Source organism: Vidua macroura, chromosome 23 (assembly GCF_024509145.1).
Source record: "Vidua macroura isolate BioBank_ID:100142 chromosome 23, ASM2450914v1, whole genome shotgun sequence".
In the NCBI taxonomy this organism is placed as follows: Eukaryota; Metazoa; Chordata; class Aves; order Passeriformes; family Viduidae; genus Vidua; species Vidua macroura.
The window spans coordinates 7,062,219-7,085,061 of NC_071593.1; the positions used below are offsets into that span (position 1 = coordinate 7,062,219).

The 22,843-nt window shown below is 57.8% G+C and overlaps 1 protein-coding gene across 1 annotated transcript in view; it reads right to left on the reverse strand.

Moving 5' to 3' along the window:
- Nucleotides 1-22,843, reverse strand: part of AGRN (agrin) — a 56,331-nt gene that overhangs the window by 16,203 nt on the left and 17,285 nt on the right. The window contains 16 exon segments of the mRNA XM_053997259.1: nucleotides 1,592-1,784; nucleotides 3,074-3,496; nucleotides 4,723-4,842; nucleotides 5,405-5,519; nucleotides 6,237-6,364; nucleotides 8,163-8,297; nucleotides 8,629-9,000; nucleotides 9,656-9,761; nucleotides 10,037-10,161; nucleotides 10,828-10,971; nucleotides 12,368-12,532; nucleotides 14,936-15,049; nucleotides 16,085-16,190; nucleotides 16,278-16,423; nucleotides 18,733-18,933; nucleotides 19,662-19,856. Coding sequence (XP_053853234.1) covers nucleotides 1,592-1,784; nucleotides 3,074-3,496; nucleotides 4,723-4,842; nucleotides 5,405-5,519; nucleotides 6,237-6,364; nucleotides 8,163-8,297; nucleotides 8,629-9,000; nucleotides 9,656-9,761; nucleotides 10,037-10,161; nucleotides 10,828-10,971; nucleotides 12,368-12,532; nucleotides 14,936-15,049; nucleotides 16,085-16,190; nucleotides 16,278-16,423; nucleotides 18,733-18,933; nucleotides 19,662-19,856 — 2,788 coding nt within the window.

Sequence of the window (22,843 nt, forward strand, 5' to 3'; positions counted from 1 at the left end):
CCAAATACACCCTCCCAAAGATTAAAATATCCCAATTTTTGTCCACTTTGAGACTTTTTAGTATATAAAATCTCCCTCTTGGGCTGCGAATTCTCCCTCTTGGGATGCAAATTCCCATGCTGGGGCTCACCCGAGCTCGACCACTCCAACCACGCCCTCCCAAAAATTAAAATATCCCAATTTTTATCCACTTTGAGGCCTTTTAGGATACAAATTCTCCCTCTTGGGATACAAATTCTCCCTCTTGGCTGCGAATTCCCATCCTGGGGCTCACCCGAGCTCGACCACTCCAACCACGCCCTCCCAAAAATTAAGATATCCCAATTTTTATCCACTTTGAGGCCTTTTAGATATAAAATCTCCCTCTTGGGATGCGAATTCCCATCCTGGGGCTCACCTAAGCTCGACCACTCCAAATACACCCTCCCAAAGATTAAAATATCCCAATTTTTGTCCATTTTGAGGCCTTTTAGATATAAAATCTCCCTCTTGGGCTGCAAATTCTCCCTCTTGGGATACAAATTCTTCCTCTTTGGATGTGAATTCTCCCTCTTGGGATACAAATTCTCCCTCTTGGGATATAAAATCTCCCTCTTGGGCTGCAAATTCTCCCTCTTGGGATACGAATTCTCCCTCTTGGGATGTGAATTCTCCCTCTTGGGATACGAATTCTCCCTCTTGGGATGCAAATTCTCCCTCTTGGGATACAAATTCTCCCTCTTGGCTGTGAATTCCCATCCTGGGGCTTACCGGAGCTCAACTATTCCAACCACATCCTCCCAAAAAATAAAAAATCCCAATTTTTGTCCACTTTGAGGCCTTTTAGGATACAAATTCTCCCTCTTGGGATACGAATTCCCATGCTGGGGCTCACCTGAGCTTGACCATTCCAACCACACCCTCCCAAAAATTAAAAAATCCCAATTTTTGACCATTTTGAGGCCTTTTAGATATAAAATCTCCCTCTTGGGCTGCAAATTCTCCCTCTTGGGATACGAATTCTCCCTCTTGGGATACGAATTCTCCCTCTTGGGATACAAATTCTCCCTCTTGGGATATAAAATCTCCCTCTTGGGATACGAATTCTCCCTCTTGGGATGCGAATTCTCCCTCTTGGGATACGAATTCTCCCTCTTGGGATACGAATTCTCCCTCTTGGGATACAAATTCTCCCTCTTGGGATATAAAATCTCCCTCTTGGGATACGAATTCTCCCTCTTGGGATACGAATTCTCCCTCTTGGGATACAAATTCTCCCTCTTGGGATACGAATTCTCCCTCTTGGGATACGAATTCTCCCTCTTGGGATGCGAATTCTCCCTCTTGGGATACGAATTCTCCCTCTTGGGATACGAATTCTCCCTCTTGGGATACAAATTCTCCCTCTTGGGATACGAATTCTCCCTCTTGGGATGCGAATTCTCCCTCTTGGGCTGCGAATTCTCCCTCTTGGGATACAAATTCTCCCTCTTGGGCTGCGAATTCCCATCCTGGGGCTCACCCGAGCTCGACCACTCCAACCACGCCCTCCCAAAAATGAACGCCCCCCGCGCTCTGCCCCCCGGGGCACGCCGGGCCGTGCCGGGCTCACCGCAGCTGCACGAAGCCGCCGAGCAGCGCCAGCGAGATGAAGTCCTTGCCGTGGCGCTGCGCGTTGTAGAGCAGCAGCCCCGCGGGCTCCAGCGCGCGGAACTCGAGCGCGACGCGCAGCGTGTGGTACGCGCGCAGCGTCCGCAGCGCCAGCACCGAGCGGCCCCCGAAGCGCGGCACGAACGGGCCGGGGGCTGCGGGGAGAACGGGCATGGGGAATGGGGGAATGGGGGGAAAAATGGGGGGGAATGAGGGGGGAAATGGGGGGGAGAAATGGGGGGGAATGAGGGGGGAAATGGGGAGGAGAAATGGGGGGGAATGAGGGGGGGAAATCGGGGGGAGAAATGGGGGGGAATGAGGGGGGAAATGGGGAGGAGAAATGGGGGGGAATGAGGGGGAAATGGGAGGAGAAATGGGGGGGAATGAGGGGGAAATGGGAGGAGAAATGGGGGGGGAATGAGGGGGGAAATGGGGGGGAGAAATGGGGGGGAATGAGGGGGGAAATGGGGGGGAGAAATGGGGGGGAATGAGGGGGGAAATCGGGGGGAGAAATGGGGGGGAATGAGGGGGGAAATCGGGGGGAGAAATGGGGGGGAATGAGGGGGGAATGGGGGGGAGAAATGGGGGGGAATGAGGGGGGGAAATGGGGGGGAGAAATGGGGAGAGAAATGGGGGAGAATGGTGGAAAGAACGGGGGAGACAAAGGGGGGGAATGGGGGGCAATGTGGGGAGAAAAATGGGAGGAAATGGGGGGGAAATGGGGGGGAAATGGGGGGGAATGGGGGGAGAAAAATGGGAGGAAATGAGGGGGGAATGGGGGGGAAATGGGGGGAGAAATGGGGGGAGAAATGGGGGAAATGAGGAATAAAGGGGGAAGAAAGGGGAGAATGGGGGGAGAATGGGGGAAAGAACAAGGGAGACAAGGGGGGAGAGAAGGGGGAGAAATGGGGGGGGAAATGGGGGGAAAAGGGGGGAAAAGGGCAGGAGAAATGGGGGAAGAGTGGGGGGGAAATGGGGGGCAATGGGGGGAGAAAAATGGGAGGAAATGGGGGGGAAATGGGGGCGAGAAATGAGAAATAAAGGGGGAAGAAAGGGGGAGAATGGGGGAAAGAACGGGGGAGACAAGGGGGGAGACAAGGGGGGAAGGAAGGGGGGGAAAGGGAGAGAATGGGGGGAATTGGGGGAAATGGGGGGATATGGGGGGAGAGCAGGGGAGAAATGAGGAATAAAGGGGGAAGAAAGGGGGAGAATGGGGTGATTTTTTTGCTGTTTGGTGTTTTTTTTAGCAGTTTAGTGATTTTTTAGCTGTTTGGTGATTTTTTTTAGCCATTTAGTGCTTTTTTTAACCCTTTCCCATCTCTGGAAGTGCCCAAATCCCACCTGGAACGACCCGGCAGGGGTGCGGGGGGGGTGGCACCCTCCCCACGGCAGGGCGAGGGAAGCGATTTTCAAGGGCCCAAATCCGGGGTTTTTTGGCACCTACATTTCTCGCACACGGCCCCTCCCGTGCCCGCGGGGCAGCTGCAGGTGAAGTGGTGCCCGTCGTCCTGGCAGGTGCCACCGTGCAGGCAGGGCTGGGACTCGCAGGGCCGCGGGGCGGGCGCCGTGCCAGGGGCCGGCGGGGTGGGCTTCCTCCGGCCGGGGCTCCCGGCGGTGCCCGCGGGCTCGCCCGGGGCCGCGGGCGCCCTGCGGGTGGTGGCCACGGTGCCCGTGGGCTCGCCGTGCCACCCCGAGGCTACGGTGGCTGCGGGCGCCCTGCGGGTGGTGGCCACGGTGGCCGCGGGCTCGCCCAGGGCCGCGGGCGCCCTGCGGGTGGTGGCCACGGGCGCCCTGCGGGTGGTGGCCGGTGCCATGGTGGTGCCCGTGGTGGTGGTGACGGTGGTGGTGAAGAGGCGGGGGATCCAGTCTGGAACACAGCGGGGAGGGGTCAGCTGGGACTGGGGTTTGGGGTCAGATGGGGCTGGGGTTAGCTGGGTTTGGGGTTTGGGGTCAGCTGGGATTGGGATTTGGGGGTCAGCTGGGGCTGGGGTCAGCTGTGGGGTTTGGGGTCAGCTGGGACTGGGGTTTGGGGTCAGCTGGGGCTGGGGTTTGGGGTCAGATGGGACTGGGGTCAGATGGGACTGGGGTTTGGGGTCAGCTGGGATTGGGGACAGCAGGGGGTTAGGGCTGGGGTCAGCTAGGGGGTTTGGGGTTATCTGGGACTGGGGTCAGATAGGGGGTTTGGGGTTAGCTGGGGTTTGGGGTCAGCTGGGACTGGAGTCAGGTGTGGGTTAGGGTCAGGTGCGGGTTAGCTTTAGGGTCAGGTGTGGGTTAGCTTTAGGGCAAGTTGTGGGTTAGGTTTAGTCAGGTTTAGGGTCAGGTGTGGGTTACATTTAGGGTCAGGTGTGGGTTACATTTAGGGTCAGGTGTGGGTTAGCTTTAGGGTCAGGTGTGGGTTAGCTTTAGTCAGGTTTAGGGTCAGGTGTGGGTTACATTTAGGATTTGGGTTGGGGTCAGGTGTGGGTTAGCTTTAGGGTAAGTTGTGGGTTAGGTTTAGAGTCAGGTTTAGGGTCAGGTGTGGGTTACATTTAGGGTCAGGTGTGGGTTACATTTAGGGTCAGGTGTGGGTTAGCTTTAGGGTTTGGGTTGGGGTCAGGTGTGGGTTATGAGAGGAACAGCCAGTGTGCTCCTGGAGGAGAAATTTTCGACACAAGAGGCTCGAAGTGGACACAAATTGGGGTTTTTTGGGACGCTGGCAGTGGGGCTGTGCCTCTGCCAGGCTCTGTGTGCCCTGGGAGCCCGGGCTGGGTGGAGCAGGAGCAGTCCCAGACTGGCCACCCCCCCCCGGAATGCCAGGATCCCTTTCCAGGCCACATCCCGCAGAAAAGGGGGGATTTTAACCCTTTCCTGCTTTACCCAGGGCGTGGGGAGGCCCTGGAATGGATTTCCCAGAGAAGCTGAGGCTGCCCCATCCCTGGAAGTGCCCAAGCACCCTCTGGAAGACCCTTGCCCACGTCCAGACCCTTCCCAACCCCAAACATTCCAGGATTCCTCCGGACCCACCCGGGGAAGTTCTGAAGGGTTGGCAAGACCAGCAGAGCCCTGCTGGCATTCTGAACCCCCAAACCAAAAATCCATTAATTCGGGACTCACCAAAATCCATGAATTTGATGTGCTCCTGCTGGGGCTTCTTCACCAGGATGGTTTTTCTCTTGGAAGCTCGGAGCTGCTTCAGCAGGGCCCCCTGGATGTCGGTGGGCGTGTAGGACGTGGCTGGGAAAGGAGGGAAGCAGCAGTGAGGATTCCAAGAGGAATTTCCTTCCCATGACCTCCCCAAATCCCTCCCTTCCCAAGGAAAATAATCCTCCTTTCCCAAGAAAATAACTCTCCTTTCCAAGGAAAATAATCCCTCAATTCCCAAGGAAAACAATCCTCCTTTCCAAGGAAAATAATCCCTCAATTCCCAAGGAAAATAACTCTCCTTTCCAAGGAAAATAATCCCTCAATTTCCAAGGAAAATAATCCTCCTTTCCCAAGAAAATAACTCTCCTTTCCAAGGAAAATAAACCTCCATTCCCAGGGAAATAACCCTTCTTTCCAAGGAAAATAATTCCTCAATTCCCAAGGAAAAGAATCCTCCTTTCCAAGGAAAAGAACCCTCCTTTCCCAAAGAAAACCCTTCCAGCCTCCTTAGCGTGCAGCTCCTCCCAGCTGCGCTCACATGGAAATGCTGCGGGATGAAAAATTTTGGGATGGTTCTTTCCTTCTCCTCCCCACCCAGGCAGATTTCCCAGCCACAATTCCTGCTGGGAATGCCCAGGGAATTTGGCCCTACCCGGGTCGAAGTGGGCCTCCACGATGACCCTGACGGCGCTGCTCTGGCCCAGGTCCCGCACGCGGACGCTCCTGAAATCCCTCCTGACGTCAGAGCCCCGGAACAGCTCATCCAGCTGTGGGGCAAGGAAAGGGTTAACGGGGGCATCCTGCCAGGGAAAGATCCCAGGGAAAGATCCGGGCTGGGATTCGCTTCCCAGCCTCGGCAAGGTGACAGGGAGGGGACACGGATGGGCTGGGGCACTTCCAGGAATTTAGGGCCAGGGGAAGAACGGGATCCATAAAGTGGGACAGGGATGGGCTGGGACAGTTCCAGCTGTTCTTTAGGGCCAGGGGAACAACTGGATCCTATAACAATTCCAGCTGTTCTTTAGGGCCAAGGGAAGAACAGGATCCATGAACAATTCCAGCTGTTCTTTAGGGCCAGGGGAAGAACAGGATCCATGAACAATTCCAGCTGTTCTTTAGGGCCAAGGGAAGAACGGGATCCACAAATAAAGTGGGGCAGGGATGTTCTGTGACAATTCCAGCTGTTCTTTAGGGCCAGGGGAAGAACGGGATCCATGAACAAATCCAGCTGTTCTTTAGGGCCAGGGGAAGAACAGGATCCATTAAAAAACTGGGACGGGGAACCACCGTCCATTTTGTGACCGTTTTGGGTTCCCCTTGGGTGGGCCCTGGCCATGCCTAAGGTGGGCCCATTGAGGAGATCCTTGTAACAAATCCCTGCTTCACCCTTTAGCTCTGATCTAGGGCAGCCTCTCGGGGCACCAGCAGGGCTCCCTGGGGTGCCAGGTGCCAGCCGTGCCCGCCGCGAGGGGCGCGGAGCTCACCGCGCTCTCGATGCTCCGCGCCGTCTCCCCGAAGAGCTCGGATTTGGGGTCGGCCATCTCCGGGGTGTAGAACAGCTCCTGGCCCTCCACCTCCTCCAGGATCAGCACCCCTTGGAACACTTTGGTGGCTGGGGGAGGGAGGGAACACAAGACAAAGCCCTTGAGCTGGGCAGGGGCGGCGAGGGAGCGCCGGAGTCCCTGGGCAAGGGGGATGGCGGTGTGGGGGTAGTGCCAGTGCCGGGTTAGTCGGGATGGGACGGGGACAGCCATGGAGGATTAGTGCTGGAGCAGATGGCAAAGACCAGGCTGGAGATGGCAGCTTTTACCAGACGGGTTCCTGCGAGCTCCGGCGCGGAGAGCAGCCCCCCTGCACCGCTGGGTGACAAGAGAGACACGTTAGAGGACACGCCACGGGCACGCACGGGGCGCAGCGGGGCCGGGGGCGAGGGGCACGCCTGGCACAGGGCAACCACAGCCCTGCCAAACCAGCCTGGAGCTGCACCAGGAGCGCCAGGGCTGGATCCTGCCCTGGGGACGCAGAGGATGGAGAGATCCCGCTGTGGGAACCACACAGGAGGTTCCTTTTCCTTTCCATTTTCCTTTTTCATTTTCCTTTCCTTTTTCCTTTCTCTCTCCTGTTCCATTTTCTTTTTCCCTCTCCTTTTCCCTTTCTCTTTCCCGTTTCCCCTTTTACTTCCTCTTTCCCTCTTTCTCTTTTCCCTTTCCACTTTTTCTTTCCCTTTTCCTTCCCCTTTCCCTCTTTCTCTTTTCCCTTTCCCCTTTCCCTCCTTCTCTTTTCTCTTTCCTCTTTCCCTTCCCCTTTCCCTTTTCCCTCTCCCTTCAAACCAGGCTGTCCTTTACGGGTTCAAAGGGAAAGTGCCATTTTCCCAGAGGAGAAGGGGATGTCCCACTGGAAACCCCAAAGAACAAGGAAGGACTTGAGCAGGGAAAAATCTGGGACGTGGCCCCTGAGGAACGATTTTCAGGAAAACGAGGATATTCTGAGGGAGCAGAAGTGGGGCTGTGCTTCCTCAAATTGTGGGAAGGAGGAGAGATCCCAGCTGCGTCAGGGAGCAGCAGACACCCCCAGGAAGTGACCCCAAACCAGCCCCAAATCCACCGGGAGAGCTCTGTGTGTCATCCCCCTGGAGGAATCCCCAATTCCTGACCCCAAAAGGAGCCCAAACCTTCCCAAACCAGCCCTAAATCCACCTGGGGGGTTCTGTGTCCTCCCACCCTGAGAGATCCCCAACTCCTGACCCTAAACCAGCCCCAAATTCACCTGGGCAGTTCTGTGTCATGCCTCTGGAGAAATCCCAAACTCCAGACCCCAAACCTTCGCAAACCAGCCCCAAATACACCTGGGGGGTTCTGCGTGTCCTCCCCCTTGAGGGATCCCAAACTCCAGACCCCAAAGTGATCCCAAACCAGCCCCAAATCCACCTGGGCAGTTCTGTGTCCTCCCCCTTGAAGGATCCCCAACTCCAGACCCCAAACCTTCCCAAAGCAGCCCCAAATCCACCTGAAGAGCTCTGCGTGTCATCCTCTTGAGAGATCCCAATTCCTGACCCCAAACTGATCCCAAACCTTCCCAAACCAGCCCCAAACCCACCAGGAGAGCTCTGTGTGTCATCCCCCTGGAGGGATCCCCAACTCTAGACCCCAAACCTTCCCAAACCAGCCCCAAATCCACCTGGGCAATTCTGTGTCCTCCCCACTGAGGGATCCCTGACTCCTGACCCCAAACCTTCCCAAACCAGCCCCAAATCCACCTGGGCAGTTCTGTGTCCTCCCCCTTGAGGGATCCCTGACTCCTGACCCCAAACCAGCCCCAAATCCACCTGGGGGTCCTGTGTCCTCCCCCTGAGGGATCCCCAACTCCCGACCCCACAGGGCCCCCTCGGTGCCCCGCAGCCCCAAACCCACCGGGGCAGTTGCTCCCCTCGGCGTCGGCCGCCGCGGTTCTGCCGTCGGAGCAGCAGCCCAGGGCGCTGTTGTAGCACGTGGCCCTCTCGATGGCAGGCGTGGCTGTCACCTGGCCCTCGTCAGGCTCCTCCTCACCTGGGGACAGCGAGGGGACAGCCAGCGGTGACACTGCTGAGTGTCACCTGCTCCAGGGGACAGCCAGCAGTGACACTTCTGTGTGTCACTGGGGGACAGTGAGGGGACAGCCAGCAGTGACACCTCTGTGTGTCACCCGCTCCGGGGGACAGTGACACTGCTGTGTGTCACCCACTCCGCTCGTGGTGACACCTGGGGGGGCTGAAACCACCAGGGGACACTCAATGGCACTGCTCTGGGGACACTGAGCATGGCACTGCTCTGGGGACACTCAGTGGCACTGCCCTGGGGACACTCAGTGCCACCACAGAGCCCCAGGGGTGGCACTCACCGGCAGATCCCGCCCCGCTGGACTCCTGGTCACCACTGGTCCCCATGTCCTGGTCCCCGCTGCCCTCGGCGCTGCCGGACTCGCCGTAGCCCGGCAGGCCGGTGGCCACCACCACGGGCACGGTGGCCAGCGGGCGGACGGTGGCTCTGTGCACGCCGTGGGTCACCCAGGGCGTGGTGGCCGGCCTGGCCGTTGTCACACGCCTTGTGGCGGGGTGGCTTCGTTCTGTGGGCTTGGCTTGCGGCGGCGGCGAGCCGGTGGCCACCGGGGCTCGCGTGGTGGCCCGAGGGGGCGCGGGCAGCAGGAGTCGGTCCGGGGGCAGCGTGGGCAGCGGCGTGGGGGGCACCGGGGGGCTCGCGTGGGTGACGGACTCTGCGGGAGCAGCAGAGGCGGGAGGTGAGGAGGGGGGTGGCACCGGGAAGGGGTGACAGAGCCCGGGAAGGGCGGCTGCTGTGCCAGGGCATGGCCCAGGGGTGGCAGGGCCATCCTCAGGACACGGGGCTGGCACTGCCCTGGGGACACAGTGTGGTTCTAGTGACACTGAGCATGGCACTGCCCTGGGGACACTCAGTGGCACTGCCCTGGGGACACTGAGCATGGCACTGCCCAGGGGGCACTCAGTGACACTGCCCAGGGGGCACTCAGTGGCCTGGGGACACTGAGCATGGCACTGCCCAGGGGGCATTCAGTGACACTGCCCAGGGGACACTCACAGTGGCACTGCCCAGGGGGCATTCAGTGGCACTGCCCAGGGGACACTCAGTGGCCTGGGGACACTCAGGGACACTGCCCAGGGGACACTCACCGTGGCACTGCCCAGGGGACGCTCAGTGACACTGCCCAGGGGACGCTCAGTGACACTGCCCTGGGGACACACCGTGGCACTGCCCAGGGGACACTCAGTGGCACTGCCCAGGGGACACTCACCGTGGCACTGCCCAGGGGACACTCAGTGGCACTGCCCAGGGGACACTCACCGTGGCACTGCCCAGGGGACACTCAGTGGCACTGCCCAGGGGACACTCACCGTGGCACTGCCCCACGTGCTTGACCGTGATGCGCTGGCCCTGCCTGCAGGCGATGGTCCGCAGCTGGCACTGGTCCCCATAGGTGACACCATCAGAGCCACACACCTGGGGACACGGGGGACACCGGAGCTGCACCTCGGGTCCCTCCCGGTGACAGCAGTGCCGGTGACACCCTCTGAACGCCGGCAGCGTTTTTGGGGGGCTCATCCGGGGCAGAGACCCGGGGTGGGCTGGGGGGCACAGGGCAGCCCAGGGGTGCCAGGGGACATCTGTGACATCTGTGTGTCCCCCTCGCCCAGCAGGGAACAGTTCCTGCAGGATTTTGTGTCCCGTCCCAAACGTCCCTGAGCCCCCCCCCCCCCCGGGGCGTGTCCCCAAACCTTGGTGGCGTTGGCCTCGGGGCACAGCGGGGACGGGCACTCGCAGTGGGCGAAGCCGTTCAGCTCCACGCACGAGGCCCCGAAGTCACAGCTCAGCTCCTCGCAGGACCGGGGGGCCGAGGGGTCTGGCAGAGCGAGAGGGGATCCAGGAAAATCCCAGTTAGGCAGGAGCCAAAATCCCAAACAGACAGGAGCCAAAATCCCAAACAGACGGGAGCCAAAATCCCAAATACAAGGGAGCCAAAACCCCAGTGCTGCAGGACCCAAAACGCCAAATAAACAAGACCCAAAACCTCAAATAAACAGGACCCAAACCCCCAGTGCTGTAGGACCCGAAACCCCAAATAAACAGGACCCAAACCCCCAAACAAGTAGGACTCAAAACCCCTAATAAGCATGGCCCAAACCCCAAATAAACAGCACCCAAAACCCCAAACAAGCAGGACCCAAACCCCAGAGCTGCAGGACCCAAAACCCCAAATAACCAAGACCCAAACCCCAAATAAACAAGACCCAAACTCCAAATCAGGAGGACCCAAAATCGCAAATAAACAAGACCCAAAATGGCAAATAAACAGAACCCAAACCCCAGTGCTGTAGGACCCAAAACCCCAAACAAGCAGGACCCAAACCCCAGAGCTGTAGGACCCAAAACCCCAAATAAACAGGACCCAAAACCCCAAATAGCCAAGACCCAAAACCCCAAATAACCAAGACCCAAAACCCCAAATTACCAAGACCCAAAACCCCAAACAACCAAGACCCAAAACCCCAAATCAGCAGGCCCTGACCCTCCTCGCAGCCCGCGGTGCCCAGCCGGCTGCCCGCGGGGCACTGCGTGCACTTCATGCCCGTGATGCCCGTCCTGCAGGAGCACAGCCCCGACATCTGCTCGCAGTCGTCCCGCACCGAGCCCACGGGGTCACAGCCGCACGCTGCGGGACGGGGGACGGGGTGGGAGAGGGGGGAAAACACAGTTATAGGGTGGGAAAATGGGGAAACACCCAGTTATAGGGTGGGAAAATGGGGGAAAAATTCAGTTATAGGGTGGGAAATGGGGAAACACCCAGTTATAGGGTGGGAAAGGGGGAAAGACCACAGTTATAGGGTGGGAAATGGGGAAAACCCAGCTATAGGGTGGGAAACGGGGAAAAAACACAGTTATAGGGTGGGAATGGGGAAAAACCTCACAGTTACAGGGTGGGAAATGGAAATGCAGTTATAGGATGGGAAAGGGGGAAGAGGGGCCTGGCAGCCATGTGGGAAGAGGGGCGGTGATGTGCCACCCCTGTCACTCAGGGAAGTGTCCCACCCCTGTCCCACCCCCGGGCACTGTCCCCTCGCTGTCACTCAGGGGTGTCCCCTCACTGTAACTCAGGGGTCGCTGTCACTGTCCCTGTCGCTGTCACTCAGGGGGTGTCCCCTCGCTGTCACTGTCCCTGTCGCTGTCACTCAGGGGGTGTCCCCTCGCTGTCCCTGTCCCTGTCACTCAGGGTGTCCCCTCACTGTCCCTGTCCCCTCACTGTCACTCAAGGTGTCCCCCACTGTCCCTGTCCCCGTTGCTGTCCCTCAGGGTGTCCCCTCACTGTCACTCAGGGTGTCCCCTCACTGTCCCTGTCGCTGTCCCCTCCCTGCCCCTCAGGGTGTCCCCTCACTGTCCCCGTCACTGTCCCCCTCGCTGTCACTCATGGTGTCCCCCCGCTGTCCCTGTCCCCATCACTGTCCCCTCCCTGCCCCTCAGGGTGTCCCCCCACTGTCCCTGTCGCTGTCCCCTCACTGTCCCTCAGGGTGTCCCCTCACTGTCCCTGTTCCTTCACTGTCACTCGGGGTGTCCCCCCACTGTCATTCAGGGTGTCCCCTCGCTGTCCCTGTTGCTGTCCCCTCACTGTCCCTCAGGGTGTTCCCTCGCTGTCCCTGTCCCCGTCGCTGCCCCTCAGGGTGTCCCCTCTCTGTCCCTCAGGGTGTCCCCCCTCTGTCCCCTCCCTGTCCCTCAGGGTGTCCCCCCGCTGTCCCCTCTCTGCCCCTCAGGGTGTCCCCCCGCTGTCCCCTCCCTGTCCCTCAGGGTGTCCCCCCGCTGTCCCCTCACTGTCCCTCAGGGTGTCCCCTCTCTGTCCCTCAGGGTGTCCCCCCTCTGTCCCCTCCCTGTCCCTCAGGGTGTCCCCCCGCTGTCCCCTCTCTGCCCCTCAGGGTGTCCCCCCGCTGTCCCCTCCCTGTCCCTCAGGGTGTCCCCTCTCTGTCCCTCAGGGTGTCCCCCCCGCTGTCCCCTCCCTGTCCCTCAGGGTGTCCCCTCCCTGTCCCTCAGGGTGTCCCCCCGCTGTCCCCGTCCCTCACGCGTGCAGCCGCTGCGGCCGTCGGTGACGATGCCGCGGAAGTTCCAGAAGCCGGGCTCGCAGCGGTCGCACTTGAGGCCGCCCACGCCGGGCTTGCAGGAGCACTGGCCCGTGCCCGGGTCGCAGGAGCCACCGTAGGAGCCGTAGGGGTTGCACTGGCACGTGCCTGAGGGCAGGGACAGCAGGGGACAGCCGTGTCACCGTGTGTCACCCGGTGCCACCAGCTGCTCCCCTCCGCCAGCCGCTGTCATCAAGAGCTCCTCTCCCATTAACATGAAAGGGGAAGGAAGCAATTAGAGGGTGATTATTAATTCATTAACGAGCAGCTTGATGGAGGGAAGGCAGCCAAAGACAGACAGCCAGGCGCTGTCCTTGTCCCAGCGGGAAAGGGACACAAAGGGACACAGAGGGACACAAAGGGACACAGAGGGACACCTGGGGAGCAGCGGGGCGGGGTGAGGACATCCCAGGAGCAGGGAAAGGGAATGTCCATGGATAAACCCGGCCCAGGGGGGTCAAGCTGCTCCTTGAGTGGTGAGACCCCCCTGAGGGACACGGGTGGGACACGGGTGGGACACGGGTGGGACACAGACTGGTGGCATCTGGGTCCATGGATTGGGGGCAGGATTTCCACTGGAAACGCCAATCCTGGGAAGACGAATCCATGGATTGGGGGTGGATTTCCACTGGAAACACCAATCCTGGGGAGCTGTGCCCATGGATTCCATGGATTGGGTGTGGATTTCCACTGGAAACGCCAACCCTGGGAACATGAATCCATGGATTGGGTGTGGATTTCCACTGGAAACACCAACCCTGGGAAGATGAATCCATGGATTGGGGGGTGGATTTCCATTGGAAGCACCTGGAAAGCTGAGTCCATGGACTGGGGTGTGCAGGATTTCCATCGGAAAACCCAAAGATCATCACTGCCAGAGCAATGGAAACGCCCCTGCCCCCTGGAGCATCCCCCTGGGCAGCACCCCCACAGCTCCTGCAGCTTTTCCCATCATCCAGCTCTTTTTTCCCATCATCCAGCTGTTTTTTTCCATTATCCAGCTGTTTTCCCCCTCCATTGTCCAGCTGCGTTTTCCCCCATTATCCACCTGGTTTTTCCCCATTATCCAGCTGTTTTCCCCCCCATTGTCCAGCTGCGTTTTCCCCCATTATCCACCTGTTTTCCCCCCCATTATTCAGCTGCTTTTCCCCCCATTATCCAGGTGTTTTTTCCCCCATTATCCAGCCGTTTCCCCCCCCCATTATCCAGCTGTTTTTTTCCCCACTATCCAGCTGTTTTTCCCCATTATCCAGCTCTTTTTCCCCATTATCCAGCTGCTTTTTCCCTCATTATCCAGCTGTTTTCCCCCCATTATCCAGCTGGTTTCCCCCCATTGTCCAGCTGTTTTTTCCCCCATTATCCAGCTGTTTTCCCCCCATTATCCAGCTGTTTTCCCCCCACTATCCAGCTGTTTTCCCCCCACTATCCAGCTGTTTTTCCCCCATTATCCAGCTGTTTTTTTCCCCCATTATCCAGCTGTTTTTTTTCCCGCTATCCAGCTGTTTTTTCCCCCATTATCCAGCTGCTTTTCCCCATCATCCAGCTGTTTTTTTCCCCCATTATCCAGCTGTTTTTCCCCCCATTATCCAGCTCTCCCTGCTCAGCAGCCAGGCATTATCCCACCCTGGAGCTGTGTCTCCACGCGCTGATGTTTTCCCCCATCAGGCCTCAGCTGTTGAGAGCCTTTCAAAACGCTCCCGCTGGCTCGGATAATTAGTGAATAAATATTAATGAGCCCCTGGCCAGCTCAGCTTCCTGCACAGAGGGTCACCCAGCTGTCACTGGGCCTCTGGAAGGTCCCCAGGTGACACGTTTCCCTCCATGGAACATTGCTGTCACCCAGGCAGGTGCAAATCCCCGAGCCCAGCAATGGGCTGGAGGCACCAAGGAGCTGGAGGCACCTCTGGGGACATCCAGAGGACCCAAAGTGTCCCCTCCAGCCCCCTGCCCTCCTGCATTCCCAAGGGATGGAGGCCTGGGAGCAGAAGGATGGGAGGATCACCAGCAGTGGGAGGTTGTGGGGCAGGTGGGGTCACTCCCTTCTCCCAGGGGACAAGGGACAGGACCAGAGGAAAAGCTGCACCAGGGGAGGGGTTCAGGTTGGATATTTGGGAAGATTTGTTCACTGGAAAGAGTGGTCAGGCTTGGAATGGGCTGCCCAGGGAAGCAGTGGAATCACCATCCCTGGAAAAGCTCAAACCCCCGTGCACGTGGCACTTGGGGACAGGATTCTGTGGTGACCAGCTCAGGAGGGATTTTCCAACTTGAACATCCCACCATCCTACAGCAATGGGATCACCATCCCTGGAAATGCTCAAAACCCCGTGCACGTGGCACCTGGGGACAGGATTCTGTGGTGACCAACTGAAGAGGGCTTTTCCAACTTGAACATCCCACCATCCTAGAGCTGAGGAGCTCCCAGCTTCACCCCCCCGGGGACAGGAGCCCAAATCCTCCCTCCAGCCCCCCGAGGGTCCCTCGGTGTCCCCCCCCCGGGGCGGTGGCACTCACTGGGACATCCGGCCGCTCCCACGCCCAGCGCCAGGGTGACGTTGTCGGGGCAGCAGCCGTAGACGGTCTGGCTGCAGTGCACGACCAGCAGGGGTGGCGGGGTGGTGGCCAGGGCTGCAGGGGAGGGGACAGGGACACAAAGGTCACGTTGGCACCCGGGACCCGGCAGCGTTGCCAGAAATCCTCCTGGAGATGCTGGGAACTGGAGGTGAGGCCCTGGCCAGGGGACAGCAGGGCACGGGGACAGCAGGGCACAGGGGGACAGCAGGGTATGGGGACAGCAGGGCATGGGGGGACAGCAGGGCATGGGGACAGCAGGGCATGGGGGGACAGCAGGGCACGGGGACAGCAGGGCACGGGGACAGCAGGGCATAGGGACAGCAGGGCATAGGGACAGCAGGGCATGGGGACAGCAAGGCACAGGGGGACAGCAGGGCACAGGGACAGCAGAGCATAGGGACAGCAGGGCACAGGGACAGCAGGGCACGGGGACAGCAGGGCACAGGGACAGCAGGGCACAGGGACAGCAGGGCATGGGGACAGCAGGGCACAGGGACAGCAGGGCATAGGGACAGCAGGGCATAGGGACAGCAGGGCACGGGGACAGCAGGGTATGGGGACAGCGGGGCACGGGGACAGCAGGGCACAGGGACAGCAGGGCACGGGGACAGCAGGGCACGGGGACAGGGGGGCAGCCCCTGAGAGCAATTCCTGCTTATTCCCAGGGAAAGGGCACCAGGGACACACCTGGGGACACGTCAGGGACACAGCCACCAGGGAGGGGTGGCTGCCCTCAGGGGACACACCCAGGAACACACCCAGCCAGGAGGGCGTGGCTTCTCTCAGGAGACACACCCAGGGACACACCCAGAGGGGGAGTGGCCTCTCTCAGGGGACACACCCAAGGACACACCCAAGGACATACCCAGGGACACACCCAGCAGGGAGGAGTGGCCTCTCTCTCGTGGGACACACCCAAGGACACACCCAGGGACACACCCAGGGACACACCCAGAGGGGGAGTGGCCTCTCTCATGGGACACACCCAGGGACACACCCAGAGGGGGAGTGGCCTCTCTCATGGGACACACCCAGGGACACACCCAGGGACACACCCAGAGGGGGAGTGGCCGCCCCGAGGGGACTCACCCCGACAGGCTCCTTGGCTGGCGACAAAGAGCTCCTGGCGTTTCTCGCACCGCGTCTTCCTCAGCTGGCACTCGTTGGCGTAGGTGACCCCGTCAGAGCCGCACACCTGCGCGCAGGGCGAGGCCGCGGCTCAGGGCAGCCCTGGCACGGCCGCGCCGGCCCGGGGAGGGGACGGCAGGAGGGCACGGCTCACCGGGCTGCGGGGCACGGCCACGCAGGTGAAGTCACACACGCAGGGCTCGTCCTCGGCGTCCTCGTCCCACCAGCCCCCGAACTGCCGGCACCGCTCCTGCTCGCACTCGCTGCCGTCCCCCGAGCCGGAGCCCCCCGAGCCACACTCTGGGGACAAGGAGGGAATGTGCTGTGGGCATTCTCAGAGAGAAAAAGAGAAAGATTTCTGCCAGGCTAAGCCTGGGGAAAAGGAGAAAGATTTCTGCCAGGCTAAGCCTGGGGAAAAGTCCGAGAGGAATGTAAATAATCTGTTATCTTGCTTTCCTGTCGTTGGGACATCCTTCTTTCTTTCAGGATTTTTCATTGAGGTGCACAGAGAGAAAGAAAGTTATGCAAGACCCAAAATCCCAGTTGTGCAGGACCCAAAATCCCAGTTAAACAGGAACAAAAATCCCAGTTGTGCAGCACCCAAAATCCCAGTTGTGCGGGACCCAAAATCCCAGTTGTGCAGGACCCAAAATCCCAGTTGTGCAGGACCCAAAATCCCAAATAAACACCCCAAATTGTGCACCCAGAGCTCGTGGGTGACGTGGAGCTGGGGCAGGGAGAAGACTGAAACCCCTGGAGCTGCGCAGGACGAGCTGTGGCAGCAGAGACGTGCCTGATTTCAAAGGCTGCTGGAAGGGGGAAAAGGGATGGGGGAAGGGGAACCGGGCCCTTTTCATGGCGTGATCAAAGGCTGGGCTTTGGCATTACACACAGAATTATTCAGGCTCTGCCTGAGGAGGGACAGCAACCTGAAATCCCCCGAGCAGGGCTGTGATCAAACACCCTGCTCTGGCTTTTCCCCTCTGCCTCAGCTCTGCCCTGCTCTGACGTGCTCCACCACGTGTGCCAGGCAAGCTCAGCTCCCTCCCCGTGCCAGCAGAACCCACAGCTTCCCCCTGAGTGGGAAAACCCGGCGGGTTCTTTATTTTTAGGCTCACCAAAAAAGGTAGAGCCGACCCCAAAACCTTCCCTGGAGCTCTGCTGAGGCAACAGGGCCGTGGGATGGGCTGGGTTGGAAGGGAACTTAAAAATCCTCCAGTCCCAAACCCCTGCCAGGGGCCAGGGATGGCACTGGAGAGGGAAGATTTACACAGGATGCAGAGACAGGACAAGGGGGGTTGGCTTCAAACTGAAAATCAATAAATTTAGGTGGGATATGGGGGAAAAAAGAAGGAAAATTTACATTGGATGCAGAGACGGGACAAGGGAGAATGGATTCAAACTGAAAACCCTGAAGTTTAGGTGGAAAATAGGGAAAAAGAGGGAAAACTTACACAGGATGCAGAGACAGGACAAGGGGGGTTGGCTTCAAACTGAAAATCAATAAATTTAGGTGGGATATTGGGGAAAAAAGAAGGAAAATTTACATTGGATGCAGAGATGGGAAAAGGGGGATTGGCTTCAAACTGAAAACCCTGAAGTTTAGGTGGGATATGGGGAAAAAATTCCTCCCTGTGAGGGTGGGGAGGCCCTGGCACAGGGTGCCCAGATCTCTGGAAGTGCCCAAAGTCGTTTGGATAGAATTGGAAAAAAGTGGGATAGAGGAATGGGGGTTGGAGTTAGAAGGGGGCTGGCACAGGACTGGGGGTGCTGGGGGTCCTTTGGGGCACGGGGGGGGGGCTGTGAGGGAAGCGTGGCTGGCACAGGACCTGCTGCTCGGGGGGGGTTTTTGGGGTCTCACATGGCACACAGGAAGTGTGACTGGCACAGGACCCGCTGCTCTGGGGCTTTTTGGGGTCTCACAGGGCACAGAGAGGTCTCACAGGGCACAGAGGAGCAGCAGAGAAGCACTATTGGCACAGGATCTGCTATTTTGGGGGGGTTGGGGTCTCACAGGGCACAGAGGAAGCGTGACTGGCACAGGACCCACTGCTCTGGGGGTTTTTCGGGGTCTCACAGCGCACAGAGGAAGCGTGGCTGGCACAGGACCCACTGCTCTGGGGGTTTTGGGGGTCTCACAGGGCACAGAGAGGCAGCAGAGAAGTGTGACTGGCACAGGACCCACTGCTCTGGGGGTTTTTCGGGGTCTCACAGCGCACAGAGGAAGCGTGGCTGGCACAGGACCCACTGCTCTGGAGGGTTTGGGGTCTCACAGGGCACAGAGGGGCAGCAGAGAAGCATGATTGGCACAGGATCTGCTGTTTTGGGGGGTTTGGGGTCTCACAGGGCACAGAGGGGCAGCGAGGGAAGCACAGCTGGCACAGGACTCACTGCTCTGGGGGTTTTGGGGGTCTCACAGGGCACAGAGAGGCAGCAGAGAAGTGTGACTGGCACAAGACCTGCTGCTCTGGGGGGTTTTTGGGGTCTCACAGGGCACAGAGGAAGCGTGGCTGGCACAGGACCCGCAGCTCTGGGGGTTTTTCGGGGTCTCACAGGGAAGCTCCCCTCGCCCCTTCCTCCCTTTCCCTGGAGAAGTAGGACCAACCTACCGTCCTCACAGGGTCCCGTGGTGGCCACCTCGATGCTCTTCTGCAGCTGGCACGAGGCCACCCGCAGCTGGCAGGGGCTGTCGTAGGTGACGCCGTCGGTGCCGCACACCGGGGCCGGGGGCTGGCGCTCGCAGCGCGGGCACAGGCACTGCCCACCCACACAGCGGCTACCAAAGGAGCACACGGAGCTGCCACACGACTCTGGGGCACAGGGAGGGTCACACTCAGCCACCCTGAGCCACCAGGGCTTTGTCACGCGGCCGGGGGCATCGCCATCATTAATTTGCCACTAGTTTGCCATTAATTTGTTATTCCTCATTTAATCCGTGCAACTTGGGCGCCCACCCCGAGCATTTCGGGTTCCCAGCAGCTCTTTCTGGAGGGGGAAAAAAATCCCGTTTCTTCCGGGAGGCGGCTGCCGCCTCACCCATCCTCCCCACAGCTCTTGGGGCGTCTCAGCCCGGCACGCCCAGCCCCAGCTGGACAGCTCCGTACCTTTTGTCCTAAGCAGCACTTTTAATTCATTAAGAAATTAGCCCAGACAGCTCCCGGGGCTGGGGAGAGGGGAGAAAAGCAGGAACAAAGAGGAATTGACCCCAGGGGAGGGAGGGGATCAAACACAGCTCTGCTCTCACTTCGGCTGCTGCCTGTTAACACGTTTTTAGCCTAATTCCTGCTTTGGCCCCGTGGACATTAATCCAATTTCTCTGCTTGGCTCAAGACAAATAACACCGGGGGAGGGTTATAAGCGAGGGGGGAACCAAACCCAAGCTGCTGGAGAACCTCGAAACATCCAATTAAAATTTACTTTTCCCAAGTAAAAAAGGGAAAACCGCTCAGACCCAAACGCCGCGGAGCAGCAGGGCCGAGGAGCGGGTGACACGGGCTGGGGACGGGGGGGACACAAAGGGGGACACTGCCACACTCACTGCAGTGGCCCTGGGCGGCCACCAGGATGTTCTTCTGCTGGGTGCAGGCTCGGACGTGCAGCTCGCACTCGCTGCCGTAGGTGTTGCCGTCGGTGCCGCAGACGGGCTGCGCCGAGGGCACGCACTCGGTGGGGCACACGCAGCGCCCGCTCTCCGCCTCGCAGATGGCACCGAAGTGGCACTCGCCGCAGGGCTCTGCGCAGGGCGAGGGCACAGCTCGGCGTTAGAGCGGCTCTGGGGGCTGCCCGGGCCGGAGGTGACGCTGGTTTTTTTTTTTTGTGAGCTCCTGCTCCTGAAGCCGGGGCTGAGGCAGCCGCAGCTCCCCCGGCAGCCTCCCCTCCCGGCACACCTGGTACTGGGGGTACTGAGAACACAGACCCCACGAGGTAAAGGCCCTGCCGAGCCCTGGGGGGGAAATGATGCCTCAGGTTTTGGATTTTCTATCTACCAGCTTCTCCACTGATGCCTCAGGTTTTGGATTTCCCATTTATCAGCTTCTCCACTGATGCCTCAGGTTTTGCTTTTTTATTTATCAGATTCTCTAATGATACCTCAAATTTTAGCTTTTCTGTTTATCAGATTCTCCACTGATGCCTCAGGTTTTGGCTTTTCTGTTTTTCTGATTCTCCACTGATGCCTCAGGTTTTGCTTTTTTATTTATCAGCTTCTCCACTGATGCCTCAGGTTTTGGATTTCCTATTTATCAGCTTCTCCACTGATGCCTCAGGTTTTGCTTTTTTATTTATCAGATTCTCTAATGATACCTCAAATTTTAGCTTTTCTGTTTATCAGATTCTCCACTGATACCTCAGGTTTAGCTTTTCTGTTTTTCTGATTCTCTACTGATACCTCAGGTTTTGGCTTTTTTATTTTTCAGATTCTTTACTGATGCCTCACATTTTATCTTTTTTATTTTTCAGATTCTCTACTGATACCTCAGGTTTTGGCTTTTCTGTTTATCAGATTCTCCACTGATACCTCAGGTTTTGGCTTTTCTGTTTTTCAGATTCTCCACTGATACCTCAGGTTTAGCTTTTTTATTTTTCAGATTCTTTACTGATGCCTCACATTTTATCTTTTTTATTTTTCAGATTCTCTACTGATACCTCAGGTTTAGCTTTTCTATTTATCAGATTCTCTACTGATGCCTCACATTTTAGCTTTTTTATTTTTCAGATTCTTTACTGATACCTCAGGTTTTGGCTTTTCTGTTTTTCAGATTCTCTACTGATACCTCACATTTTAGCTTTTTTATTTTTCAGATTCTCTACTGATACCTCACATTTTAGCTTTTCTATTTTTCAGATTCCATGCTGCTTCCGTGTGTGGGTCTGAGCTTCACATTAAGGTTCACATTAGGTTTTTTTTTTTTTTCTGGGGGCACAGAAAAACCTTAATTTTGTTAAAAAAAAAAAAAAAAAATCCCTCTCCAAGCAGCTCTGCCTCCCCGCAGGAGACAGCAGCGAGCACCTCCCCTGACTCCTGGGTATTCACGGATTCATCCTCCCCTCCCCACACCTCCCTTCGCTCCCTGCCAGTCATTTCGGCAGGAATTTGGCTCCAAGGTGCTTTTCCTGCTTTTCTCTTGCACACAGCAGCTGCTGCCTTGGCATGGGGGAGGAGGAGGCACCAACCCCCTGCTCAGTTCCTGCTGCTGGCCTGGAGGTTTTTATCCTGGCCTGGAGGTTTTTATCCTGGCCTGGAGGTTTTTATTCTGGTCAGGAGGTTTTTATCCTGGCCTGGAGGTTTTTATCCTGGCCTGGAGGTTTTTATTCTGGCCTGGAGGATTTTATTCTGGTCTGGAGGTTTTTTATTCCAGTTTTTATCCTGACCTGGTGGTTTTTATCCCAGCCTGGAGGTTTTTATCCCAGCCTGGAGGTTTTTATTCTGGTCAGGAGGTTTTTATCCCAGCCTGGAGGTTTTTATCCTGGCCTGGAGGTTTTTTATTCTAGTTTTCATCCTGACCTGGAGGTTTTTATCCCAGCCTGGAGGTTTTTATCCTGGCCTGGAGGTTTTTGTTCTGGTTTTTATCCTGGACTGCTGTTTTTTATCCTGGCTTGGTGGTTTTTATCCCGGCCTGGAGGTTTTATCCTGGCCTAGAGGTTTTTATCCTGGTTTTTATCCTGGACTGCTGTTTTTTGTCCTGGTCTGGAGGTTTTATCCCGGCCTGGAGGTTTTTATCCTGGCCTAGAGGTTTTTATCCTGGCCTGGAGGTTTTTATTTTAACAATAAAATAATCCCCCGGCCCAAATCTCACCGCAGGGTCCTTTGTCCTTCACCCTGGTGTCCCTTTTGAGGACAAACGCCACCACCACCAACAACAAAACAACAACAAAACAACAACAAAACAACAACCTCCAGCCAAACCTCACCACAGGGCCCCTTGTGCGTGACCCTGATGTCCCTCTTGAGGTCAAAGGCCACGAGAAACAACAAAACAACAACAAACCCCAATTCCCACCCAATTCCCACAGGGCCCCTTGTCCTCGATGCTGACGTCCCTTTTGAGGACACAGCCACCACCAGCACCACAGTCCCAGCCCAAATCTCACGTCAGGGCCCCTTGGGCTCGACCCTCAAGTCCCTCTGAAGGACCCAGGCCAACAACAACAAAATAATAACAACAAACCCCAAATTTCACCACAGGGCCTCTTGGTTTTTGCCCTGATGTCCCTTTGAGGGCACAGCCACCACCAGCACCAGCCCAAATCTCACATCAGGGCCCCTTGTCTTTCACCCTGATGTCCCTTTGAGGACACAGCCACCAGCAGCACAATCCCAGCCCAAATTTCACCACGGGGCCCCTTGTCCTTCACCCTGATGTCCCTTTTGAGGGCACAGCCACCACCACCAGCACAATCCCATCCCAAATGTCATCACAGGTCCCCTTGTCCTTCGCCCTGACTTCCCTTTGAGGGCACAGCCACCACCACCACCACAATCCCAACCCAAATGTCACATCAGGGCCCCTTGTTTTGCACCCTGGTGTCCCTTTGAGGACAAAGCCACCACCACCACAATCCCATCCCAAATGTCACATCAGGGCCCCTCATTTTGCACCCTGGTGTCCCTCTTGGGGCACAGCCACCACCACCAGCACAATCCCAGCCCAAATGTCACCACAGGGCCCCTTGTCCTTCGCCCTGACTTCCCTTTGAGGACACAGCCACCACCAGCAGCAC